Source organism: Rhinopithecus bieti, unplaced genomic scaffold (assembly GCF_001698545.2).
Source record: "Rhinopithecus bieti isolate Rb0 unplaced genomic scaffold, ASM169854v2 scaffold_10181, whole genome shotgun sequence".
In the NCBI taxonomy this organism is placed as follows: domain Eukaryota; kingdom Metazoa; phylum Chordata; class Mammalia; order Primates; family Cercopithecidae; genus Rhinopithecus; species Rhinopithecus bieti.
Genome location: NW_016806624.1, coordinates 630,308 through 643,360, shown reverse-complemented (window position 1 = coordinate 643,360; position 13,053 = coordinate 630,308). Strand labels below are relative to the sequence as shown.

Sequence of the window (13,053 nt, the reverse complement as noted above, 5' to 3'; positions counted from 1 at the left end):
TCTGATTTTATCTTGTAAGTTATGTTTGAAATGAACATGTGTAGATTTTCTACACCTATTTAATTTCATTTCATTTTAGATGATCATTGGGCTTTGTTCTCCAGAAGCTGTGTATCTGAGACCATTTGTCCCTAGCCAATATCTACACGAGTCAGCACACTTTTTATGTAAGGTACAAGATACTAAATATTTTAGGCTTTGTAGGCCATAAGGTTCTGTCACAAATACTGAACTCTGCCACTGTACTGCAAGAGCAGCCAGTAGGCAAAAAAAGTACAGTGGTGTACACAAAAAGCAGCAGCTGGACTCGGGAAGGTGAGGCAGGAGAATCACTTGAACCCAGGAGGTGCAGGTGGCAGTAAGCTGAGATCATGCCACTGTACCACTGTACTCTAGCCTGAGCGACAGAGCAAGACCGTCTCAAAAAAAAAAAAAAGAGGCAGCTGGACAGATTTAGCCTGCAGGGTATAGTTGGCTGACCTCAATCTAGAAGAAAGAGTTGTTTCTTAGAACTTTGTAACATTTGTTTAGAAATATTTCAGTTAACTCCAGTTGTTTTCCTAGCTATTCAGTCAGCAGAAAAAGTTTGCTTAAAACAAAGGGGGTAAGGCCGGGCGCGGTGGCTCAAGTCTTAATCCCAGCACTTTGGGAGGCCGAGATGGGTGGATCACGAGGTCAGGAGATAGAGACCATCCTGGCTAACACGGTGAAACCCCATCTCTACTAAAATACAAAAAATTAGCCGGGCGTGGTGGCGGCGCCTGTAGTCCCAGCTACTCCGGAGGCTGAGGCAGGAGAATGGCGGGAACCCTGGAGGCGGAGCTTGGAGTGAGCTGAGATCCGGCCACTGCACTCCAGCCTGGGCGACAGAGCAAGACTCTGTCTCAAAAAAAAAAACAAAAAACAAAGGGGGTAGTCCTCTTATAACCTGATATTTGTTAGCACAATATAAGCTTTCTAATTGTTTTCAAAATTACTGTAATGGTTTGTGTCTGTATTTGTATATTATACCTACAAACATACATGTCTTTCAGCTACTGAACAGATCAGAACTGGTTTTACTTTTTAGGTTGTTGATTTTTTTCATTAACTATTAACTAAGAATAATACTTATTATAAGCCAAAAATTGCTGGGTTTTTTTCTCATTGATTAAGCCACTTATTTTTATATGGTATATTTAAATAATTTCTATCTTCTGATATGATTTTAAACTCTAAATCGTGTTACTGTTATAAAACTTTCTCCATGTAATCACACTTAGTTATGAGCAAAGCAGTGAGGAAGTTGAGGTGATAAACAACTTTGCAGCATTAATGTAACAAAAAGTTTAAGTATTTTGTCAGGAAAACAAAAGCGTAGGCCGTTAAATAAAAGCTATTCTATTTTGGTAAGTTGAAATTCAAGAATGTATATATGATTTCTTAAATTAAGAGTGCATTAAATCAAATACAAAAATTGGTTTTTCAATGCATCATTATTTATTGCCATAACAAATTGTTTGGTCCAAAATGAAAGCTATACTCAGAAGGTTTGCACCTCAAAATTGAGTAATAATTAATGAAATGTCCATACAAAATAAAGTGCAAGCAGTGTAAAATTGAAATCTGTCTTTGTTTCAAAATGATTAAGATTGATTAAATGATGAAATAATATTTATAGCCACTGCACTGGATACTTGGATTGTTTTTCAAGCATCTTCTTATGACTGAATCTTCTGTTTCATTCTGTTTTAAATCTTAAAAGTAGTATCATGGTCACTTGGAATCTGCTCTGTACTTTAATTATAGTCTCTTCTGTTATAAACAATAACGTGGACACATATTTTTCATAGTTTTAAGTAAAGATTAGATAATGCCATCTTAGAAAGGATCTGTTTAACCTATATTATAAAAGTTAGATACACAATTTGGTACATTAAATGAAAATGTCATTTGCATATATAGAACCTATTCTGTTTTACATAGTATCATAATAACTACAGCTACTACAAGAAATGGAAGTCAAACATTTAGTAGGATGCTTAAAGAGTTAGTTTAATAATGTCCTCTTACTTTTCTAGTTAGATAGCAACTATATTTCCCAGACAAGCAAGAAAATATATGGGGCAGTTTTTATAAATTGAAAAGTAGCTAGCACAATCCAACCACACAAAATTTTTTTGAAACAGCTTGCAATGCTGTGATTCCAAAGTGATCAAGGTACTTGAAGAGCAAAAATGGCTTGAATAGAATGGAAATGTAGGTAAGTGGACAGATAGCATCTGGATTGAATTTGTTACAGGTGATATATTAGCAAAGAAACAAATAGAAAAATGAAATGGAAGAAATATACCAATTCCCATTATTTCATATAAAAAGAATGGCTAATTTACAGATGTTAGCACATGAAGACATTGTTCTAAAGTTTTTTTCTTATAGTATCTTTGTCTGGGTAATACTGGTCAAATAAAATGAGTTGGGAAGCATTTTCTCCTCTTCTGTTTCCTGGAAGAGATTGTTTAGAATTGCTATTATTTCTCCCTTAAGTGTTTGGTAAAATTCATCATTGAAGTTATCTGGGCCTGTAGTTTTCTTTCCTGGAAGGTTTTTAACTTAACCACAAACTCAATTTCCTTAATAAATACGGGTCTGTTTAGGTTTTCTATTTCTTCAGTGAGATTTCTAGTTTGTATCCTATAGGGAATCTGTTTCATCTAAGTTGTTAAATATACAATCCTTGAGTTGGTCATGGTGTTTTCTAGTTAGCCTTTTAATACCTATAGTGTCTGTAGTATATCCCCTCTTTCATTTCTGACACTGTGAATTTGTATCTTCTGTTTTTCTAGGCAGTGAGCTAGAAGCTTATCTTATTGCTCTAAAAGCATTTTAAATGCACTCAAGATAGTTACGCTAGAAACTTTGACTTCTTATTCAACACTGAATATGAGTGACTAATTTTTAATTAAGAATCTATGTTGCGGCCGGGCGCGGTGGCTCAAGCCTGTAATCCCAGCACTTTGGGAGGCCGAGACGGGCAGATCACGAGGTCAGGAGATCAAGACCATCCTGGCTAACACAGTGAAACCCCGTCTCTACTAAAAAAAAATACAAAAAATTAGCCGGGCGAGGTGGCGGGTGCCTATAGTCCCAGCTACTCGGGAGGCTGAGGCAGGAGAATGGCGGGAACCCGGGAGGCGGAGCTTGCAGTGAGCCGAGATCCGGGCCCTGCGCTCCCGCCTGGGTGACAGAGCGAGACTCCGTCTCAAAAAAAAAAAAAAAAAAAGAATCTTATGTTGCTTTTTATATCACAGTAATGACTTCTATGTGATTAGTAGTACTACTTCGTTCTGTGTAATACTAGAATACTAGGAGATCATTCTAACTCAGTGAAAAACAAAGTTGGCTTAGATGGAATACGAATTTAACTTCTAAGGGCTGAAGACTTGAATTCTGCTTTTTTTAAATTCTGCAGAACTATATATCTTCATACAGATCTTCATTGTAGCTTTAGCCAGGTGCTTAGGTGTTTGCAGGTGTAATTGAGAAACCTCTAACCTAGTGTTCCTCTAAGTTAGAGTCCCTGGATCTGTATCAAAACCACCTAGTGTACTGTTTAAAATGGCCATTCCTAGGCCTTATTACAGGACCTACTATAACAGAATTAAACACGTGGCCCTGAATCTGCATCTTTAATGAATTCTCCAGGTGATTCTTACAATGAAGTTATAGAACTACTATTCTGACGTCACAAAGGAGAAAGAGAAAAGTTGGTTTTTAAACCTCAAGATACAAAATAATTAGTCTCTCTCTCTTTTTTTTTTTTTTGAGATGGAGTCTTACTCTGTCACCCAGGCTGGAGTGCAATGGCGCAATCTCGGCTCACTGCAACCTCCGCCTCTCAGGTTCAAGTGATGCTCATGCTTCAGCCTCCCGCGTAGCTGGGACTATAGGCGCCTGCCACCAAGCCAGGCTAATTTTTGTATTTTCAGTAGAGGTGAGGTTTCAGCACGTTGGCCAGACTGGTCTCGAACTCCTGACCTCTGGTGATCCCCCCCCCCGCCCTCAGCCTCCCAAAGTGCTGCCATTACAGGCATGAGCTACTGCGCCCGGCCGATTAGTCTTTTGATAAGGGTTCTGTAAGGCCTAATCATCTGCATTATTACTAATTTAATTTTATATTGCTTCCTGGCCAGGCACAATGGCTCACACCTCTAATCCCAGCACTTTGAGGGGCCAAAATGGGCAGATCACTTGAGGTCAGGAGTTTGAGACCAGCCTGGCCAATATAGTGAAATCCTGTCTCCATTAAAAACAAAAATTAGCGGCCAGGCACGGTGGCTCACGCCCATAATCCCAACATTGGGGAAGCCAAGGCAGGCGGATCACAAGGTCTAGAGATAGAGACCATCCTGGCCAACATACTGAAACCCTGTCTCTACTAAAAATACAAAAATTAGCTGGGCGTGGTGGCGTGTCCCTGTAATCCCAGCTACTTGGGAGGCTAAGGCAGGAGAATCACTTGAACCTGGGAGGCAGAGGTTGCAGTGAGTCCAGATTGTGCCACTGCACTCCAGCCTGGCGACAGAGTGACACTCCATCTCAAAAAAAAAAAAATTAGCTGGGCATGGCGGTGGGCACCTATAATCCCAGCTACTTGGGAGGTTGAGGCTCAAGAATCGCTTGAATCCAGGAGGTGTGGAGGTTGCAGTGAGCTGAGATCGCAACACTGCACTCAAGCCTGGCAAAAGAGTAAGACTCCATCTCAAAAAAACCCCACAAAATTTATATTACTTCCTTTTTCAGTTTTCCCTTGTAAAACTTGTGAAGTCATTACATGTCAGCACCAATTTCATGATTAATAAAAAATATACTCTAGTTGGAATTAAACTCTCATCATCAATGTAATTAGGCCCATGCTATTTATGCCTAATGCCCCTTTTCTCCACTAACTAATATGGCATCTCATAACAAAATATTTTAAGTCTCCTGTTATATTTAAATTGCATCAAATTTAAATTATGTTAATTGTACTAAGACTGGCATGCCAAGCCAAATTATCACAGAAGCTTACATGAACAAGCAATGTTAGTGATAGATGCTTTTTGTTATCCATCAAATAATTACTAAGTTTTCCTTTTTAAAAAAATCAGTGTTTATGGGCACACAATTAAATACCATTTAGAACATCCTTAACTTAGGACCAGGTCACTGGCTTAGTTAAAATATGTTTATATTTGATAGTTTCCAAGGTAAGCTTACCACTGGGGAAATTGTGATAATTAAGTCATACAGTTATATCACTGACCTAACCAGTACATTAAAGATTTCTAAATGTATCTTATTGTGTGTTTAGCGTAAGTGGCCATGCTAATGTTATCAATACCAAACTGCAGACAAGATTAGTTAAGATGCAGAAAACCTGAGCATCCTACCCTTTACTTTCTGTACATTCACATTACCAATTTTTTCTTTTCAAAACATCCCTTGCATCAAGTGCTACTTTCTAACAGCTCTTAAGTTTCTCTGTTCACCAGAACAAACAACATTAAAGATCATATTGGTTCCCATGTTATATATTCATTACTGATAGCACTTATCAAAGCTAAACATAGATAATATTCCTTCTTTCCTGACATACTGCTCAGTGGCAAGTACACTTCTTCTCAACCAGCATAGGAAACCTTTCCTTTGGGTCATTTCCCCTCTCAAAAAACTGCTTAAAGGAAATTGGAGCTAAAGAGCTTACCAACAAATAGTCCTACTAAGAGTTCAATAAATATACTTTGCTATTAAGTCTAATATACAAATATGATAGAAGTTTGAAAATGGAACCTTATCCCAGTGCTATATTGGCACTCAACAAGGCTAGTGATCACTTCCAAAGGAGTCATGTTATGTTTTCAGTTTGTCTGTGATAAACCTATTGTCTAAACGGATTTATTCTTTAAGAATATACACAAGAGGTTTTCCTCCATTATTTTCACACATCAGATATGTTGTTTGGTTTTTTGAACGAGGGAGGGGACTATCTACAACAAATACTTCATTCATAGCCATAAACCATTTGTATCTTGGGCTTGAGCCCCGGGTCAAATCAGGAATGCTCTTCAGCGCTGCTGCTGAATGATCTGCTCCGGATGTGATTTCTCAGTTGCTCTATAAGTTCAGGATTTTGTTGCTGTATCTGCTGAGCAAACTGCTGTCCCCTGTAGTAAAGAGGCAATGTGGTTTGAATAGGGAATTGCCAGTCACATTTACCCAAGCAAAAAGAACTGCAGAAAATGTGGGAGCTACCTAAAGGGGGCTTTTTTCTATAAAAATAAGTTTTAGAGCCACCTCTTTAGTATCTACAAGTTTACCAGTGCCTCCATATCGCATTATTACAATGCAGTGTTCTTTATAAGAAACAAAACACCCATGCTAAAAAAAATAAGTACCTCAATTGGGTGAAATCTACTTCTCTAGTGCTAATGACAAAGAAGCAAAGGGCTAAGAAGTGTATGTTTTTATTGTATGTGCTAAAATATAATGCTTTTATACGCAAGTCTTAATAGTCTCATATAACACCCAGTTTGGGATGCTTTTGGAGGTCACCTAACAAGTAATTTTAAAAACACTAAGAAGTTTAACACAAATTGTAGTGTATGACCCTCTATTGCCAGTGTTAGATATTATTATACGCCATTTAAAGGTCATTCTAAAAACGCAATATTCTAAGTGGATACACGGTTGTGCTGACAAACAACAAATGGTACTGTGGCTTCATATAAAGTGTCCAGTGAGAGTATCAGACACAGATTCAAAAAGTAAAGTTATCTTCACCAATCTGATACAAGTGGAGGCAATATGCTCCAGTAACGAGAAGATGCAAGTAGTTCCTCTAAGTGCTGACAGGCACTGAAAAAGTTTGAATAAAAGTTTCCTGAATTGCCTGAACATTAAAGTATGTAACATGTGATTTTAAACTACGTATGTGTACCTAAATTGATATATATTTTAAGAGGATATTTGACCTTCATCTGCGTCCCTGGGTAGTTTGAAGTCTGCTGAAAAACTTGGATCTTCATTGGGAAAAAATGGGGGATTAGCAGCTTTATATATATATGAGATCACAATTTATTTGGACATATGATTTTTTACCGTTTGTCTCCATACCCTCAAAGTACCAGGGCACCAATCCTTGGGACCTTCTGTAAGCAAAGATATAGTGCTGATACCCCCACTTAAAAACCAATGACCCTAATTTCACACTGACAACACAATCAAGTAAAATTAAAATTAGGCTACAAATGAAAAAGACTGACTGTGCTATCGGTTCCTTAGCAAGTCAGTAACCTGTACCTCAGTTTCTCTAGCCATTGGGTAGGGATATAAATTATCTACTTTTGTAATATCTGCCCCTCACCTGCCTTATTGAGATGGTACCAAAAAAGAAAAAGAAGCAAAGATTCTGCTGGTACTTGAAAGTCCCAAAAAATAAAGCATAATGAACGGGGAAAAAAAAAAGCATAATAAACATGATTGTTTTTCTCAACAGACAGGACTGGCCAACTATCTAGTGGATTCCTGCCCTGCAGTCTAAAAAGTGGTTCTAATTCATGAACTTCTTTCAGATGTAGTAACATTAAGGAGGCCAAAGTTACTAATGGTAAAAGATAAAAAGAAAGCCCTGACCCCTCACCATAGAGATACGCTGTAAAACATAAAATACATCTTCACTATTTCTGTTTTAAATAATACTTACGCTTGGATGAGGCTTGACAGGTCAGTTAGGCCCCCAACTCCAGCAGCAGGTCCCCCAATGGCATTTGTCATCATTCCTGACATTCTAGAGTACACAAGAAATACATCACTGGAATTGGTATATATTCTTAACAAATAGGACAACTGGAGGAGGAAAACTTAATAAAATATACCCATGTTATACCAGTAGCTAGGCCAAATGTGTGTGGCTTTAAGCTCCAACTGACTGTCATTCAGAACAGTTTCATCATTTTTGAGCTAATGTGCTCAAATTAGGAGCCTGGCAAGTAGAAGGTGGGAGAAGTGTAATAAGCTCTTTCTATATACTTACAGCTGTTGAACTTGAGGGTTCTGCATTAAACTTGCTGCCTGAAATTGAAAAATAGCACGTCCCATTAAAGGCAGATAATATGTAGGGATCTTTAACAAAGATTTTTTTTTTTAGAAGAACGAAAGGTAAACCATGTATGCACTAACATTTTGTAGAGTTTCAGTGTGCTAAGCAAAGTAAATGGGAATGTAAAAAGAGAGAAAGTACTAGAAAAAGTGGCATTGAGAAGACACGGTGAGGATAAAGAGATTACAAACAACACTGTAAACCGAGGATGTTGACAGCAGTTTACCTCCTACTGCTGATCAGACCAATTAAGCCAAAAGGAAAAATAGGAACTTATAGCTAAGGGATCTCCTACACTTGAGAAGGTCCATTCCAAACGAGCTCTTAAGAGACGTGACTTTGCTCCATGGGGCCCAGCAGTTTCAATGCTTCCCATGCTTACGGTGGCACAGGGAATTATATTTATGTGCACACACACTTTTAAAACATTCTATTTTGAAAGCATCACGTTTTTTTCCCCTCAAATTGGTAATGTCAACAATATTCATGTAAAATTTGAATTTAGTCTAAATCTTTGTAGACAATAGATTTTATTCACAGACTCTCTATGAGGTGTTGGTAAAAGCCACCACTTGCTTCTATTACCAGAAAGATCACTGACTGATTCGTAAGTAATTCAAAACTTTCCTCAAGTCCCAGTCAGGATGGGTGCCTCTGAGCCAACCCGTAAGTGCTAAAGGCATTACACAGGAAAAGCGGGATGGATGAGCTATAAACATGAAACGCTGGTTTTGCAATCCCTTTAAACTAGCTCTGCAACAGTAGTTCTTCCCCTTCTCCCAGAATCTAGGATCTAGAAGAAATTTAGAACAGATCTATGGCTTTTCCGGTCACTTTTCAGTAAGCAGTCCTCCTGTCACTTTAAGTTCTATAAAATGACCTTCAGTTCAGCAATTAATGTCTCAGTGTAACAACGAAATATATAAAGCTTCATTTATAGGTAAAACTTCTTCCTTCCTAGCATGGGCCTGCTACAGATTGACCAGTTGCAGAAAAGAGGGATCACTGACTGCTCTGTTTCCTATAGTAGGGGTCCCAACCCCTAGGCCACAGACTGTTAGGAACCAGGCTGTACAGCAGCAAGTTGGCGGTGGGCGAGCAAGCATTACTGCCTGAGCTCCACCTCCTGTCAGATCAGCTGCAGCATCAGATTCTCATAGGAGCAAGAACCCTATTGTGAACTGTGCACATGAGGGATCTAGGTTGAGTGCTCCTCAAGAGAATCTAACGATTCTCCCCGTCCTGCCCCTACCCCTACCCCAGTATGGTCCATGGAAAAGTGTCTTCCATGAAACCAGTCCCTGTTACAAAAAGGTTGGGGACTGCTCTCCTACAGTGCTTTTTTTTTTTGGAGATGGAGTTTCACTCTGTCACCCAGGCTGGAGTGCAATGGCATGACCTCAGTTCACTGCAACCTCTGCCTCCCGGAGTCAAGTGATTCTCCTGCCTCAGCCTCCCAAGTAGCTGGGATTACAGGCGTGCACCACCATGCCCAGCTAATTTTTCTATTTTCAGTAGAGACGGGGTTTCGCCAGGTTGACCAGGTTGGTCTGGAACTCCTGACCTCAAGTGATCCACCCATCTCAGCCTCCCAAAGTGCTGGGATTACAGGTGTGAGCCACCACACCAAGGCCTATAGTCCTTCTTTATCCTCTAGTGCTTCCAGTCCTCTTCCCCCAGCTTGCTGATTAAGAGTTGTGGCCCTCCAGGGTGAGGGTTAAATGGAAGGAAAGGTGAAAGGAGCAGCAAAGTTCTTATTTGATGACTGGTATTATCTTACTAGTTTTGCATTGGTGTTCTTTGAGTTTGCAAGGTATTCAAAAACTACGTGGTTGTCTTATGGGGTACTTTCTGGTGTTCTTCAGACACTTCTGCTTTCCCTAGGCCCCTGGAGATTTCTTATCTCTTCTTTGAAAAGGTTAATTTACCCTCTGGATGAATGCTATGACTTTCCCTTCAGTCTCAGGTTCTTGGCAGTCCTCCAGAGATTCCCTGTCTTGGGAATCTATCACACTTCCAGGAAAGCCTCTTGGACATATTCAGACACCCTCTCTCACAACTGTGTGTGCTCACCTTGGTCCACAGGAAACACCTCTGCTCTACTCTCATCATTATCGTAACTGCCCAAACCACACAGCTAATTCTGCCACTGGCTTTCCAGCTGAACCATCGGGTAGAAAGTCTCCGTACCAGAAACGCCCTTTCTCAGTGAGGGCTTGAGATGAGAGCAAGCCTCCCTAATTCCTTCATCTAGGGAGCCCTAGAACTCTAATAGCTCTCTCCAAAAATCTTGTTTTAATTTCCATCAACCTTGCCTTTTTTACGAGTCACAAAACAAGTTTTTTATCCCCATCTTTTGCAACTCCTACATGGTGGTCTCACACCTTATTTTGGTACATAGCAGCTTGGAGCCTAAGCCAAACCTGAAACTAAAAGAATTCCATTTTTCACATCCTGTTACAATACCATAACCTGAGTCCTGGAATGGGTAACTATGCTTCCAAAAAAAAAATGAAGTCACAAGATCTACAAAACATGTATTTGCTAGCATGGTAAGAAGGCTGAAATTTGATGAGGGAAAATAAAACTACCAATTGCTAAAAAGACTTATCTCACTGGGAATGAGTCATCTGTGCATTTCAGTTCAACAGAAGATTTAATGGATCCAAGACACATTTTTTGAAGGAAACAGAAGATGAATAAAAACTGATTCCTGCCTTCCAAGGGCATATCATGTGATAGAATAATTCTCATCCGAAGTATACAGTCACCCCAGGAGCTTGATATGCCCTGGGAACATCCTAAACCCACTAAATGAAAGTTACCACATACTGAACCAGAGCATGTATGTTCTCAAAAAGGCCCAGACATTATTTTGTTGGTTTGTAAGAATAGAGGACACCATATGATATATATATATATATCAAACTCTAAAGATAAAAAACAAGGCAGACAATGCTGAGGGGCAAACCTAGGGAACCGCAATGGCCAAATACTCAAACTGCAGATGTTAGATATCTTCCTAGGACCACTTTTATGTAAGAGAGTAGTTTTTAACATTTCATATATTGGCAGATTCCTGTACCAACGAAAATAAGATGCTCTCCTGGAAAATGCACATATACACATGTACATAGATTTTTATGTACAATTTTGGGAAAATCCATGAGCTTCCTGAAGTCCATCCATGGCTTTCCCACAGGAGGTACATGGACACGTTAAGAACCCTGCCATTCAGCCAGAGAGAAAGGCCAGGCCACCTACAAAGGAAGCCCATCAGACCAACAGCGGATCTCTCAGCAGAAACCCTAGAAGCCAGAAGAGATTGGGGGCCAATATTCAACGTTCTTAAAAGAATTTCCAACCCAGAATTTCATATCTGGTCAAACTAAGCTTCATAAGCAAAGGAGAAATAAGATCCTTTTCAGACAAGTAAATGCTGAGGGAACTCGTTACTAACAGACCTGCCTTACAAGAGTTCCTAAAGGAAGCACTAAATATGGAAAGCAAAAACTGTTACCAGCCACTACAAAAGCACACTGAAGTACACAGACTAGGGACACTGTGAAGCAACCACGTAAGTTTGCAAAATAACCAGCTAGCATAATGATGATAGGATCAAATTTACACATAACAATACTAACCTTAAATGTAAATGGGCTAAATGCCCCAATTAAAAGACATAGAATGGCAAGCTAGATAAAAAAACAATATCCCATCAGTGAGCTGTATTCAAGAGACCCCCTATACATACAAAGACACACATAGGCCAAAATACAGGGATGAAGGAAAATTTACCAAGCAAATGGAAAACAGAAAAAAGCAGTGGTTGCAATCCTAGTTCCCGACAAAACAGACTTTAAATCAAAGAAGATCAAAAAAGACAAAGAAGGAAGCAGAGGTTGTAGTGAGCTGAGATCGTGCCACTGTACTCCAGTCTGGGTGACAGAGCAAAACTCTGTCTCAAGAAAAAAAAAAGGCAAAGAAGGGCATTACATAATGGTAAAGGGTTCAATTCAACAACAAGAGCTAACTATCCTGAATATATATGCTCCAATACAGGAGCACCCAGATTCACAAAGCAAGTACTTCGAGAGCCTCAAAGAGACTAGACGCCCACACAGTAATAGTGGGAGGCTTTAACACTCTGCTGACAATATCAGACAGATCATCAAGACAGAAAACTAACAAAGATATTCAAACCTGAACTCAGCTCTGGATCAAGTGGACCTGATATCTACAGAACTCTCCACCCAAAAACAACAGAATACACATTCTTCTTATCACAACACAGCACTCAATTCACTCAAAACCACACAACTACATGGAAATTGAACAACCTGCTCCTGAATGACTTTTGGGTAAAGAACGAAATTAAGGCAGAAATCAAGAAGTTCTTTGAAACTAATGAGAACAAAGAAACAACATACCAGAATCTCAGACACAGCTAAAACAATGTTAAGAAAGAAATTTATAGCACTAAATGCCCAAATCAAAAAGCTAGAAAGATCTCCAGTTGACAACTTAACATCACAACTCAAAGAACTAGAGAAACAAGAACAAACAAACCCCAAAGCTAGCAGAAGACAAGAAATAACCAAGATCAGAGCTGAACTGAAGGAGAGAGAGACACAAAAAACCCTTCCAAAAAAAAAAAAAAAAATCAATGAATTCAGAAGCTAGTTTTTTGAAAAAATTAATAAACTATAGCTAGCTATACTAATGAAAAGAAAAGAGAGAAGATTCAAACAAACACAATAAAAAATGATAAGGGGGATATTACCACTGACCCCACAGAAATACAAACAACCATCAAAGAATACTATAAACACCTCTATGCAAAGAAATTAGAAAATCTAGAAGAAATGGATAAATTCCTGGACACATACATCCTCTTAAGACTAAACCAGGAAGAAGTCGAATCCCTGAATAGA

General features: G+C 39.0%; 1 protein-coding gene across 3 annotated transcripts in view; it reads right to left on the bottom strand.

The window, feature by feature from the left end:
- Positions 1–4,674: 4,674 nt before the first annotated feature.
- SGTB (small glutamine rich tetratricopeptide repeat co-chaperone beta) overlaps positions 4,675–13,053 on the bottom strand; it is a 58,472-nt gene continuing 50,093 nt past the window's right edge. For 2 of the 3 annotated variants that reach the window (XM_017877108.1, XM_017877107.1), the window contains exons 9-11: positions 8,054–8,091; positions 7,724–7,807; positions 4,675–6,185 (exon numbers count right to left, since the gene is read on the bottom strand). In XM_017877108.1, the coding sequence (XP_017732597.1) occupies positions 6,074–6,185; positions 7,724–7,807; positions 8,054–8,091 (234 nt within the window). In that variant the 3' untranslated portion in view covers positions 4,675–6,073. The remainder of the gene's footprint in view (positions 6,186–7,723; positions 7,808–8,053; positions 8,092–13,053) is intronic. The other variant, XM_017877106.1, reaches the window with a different exon arrangement.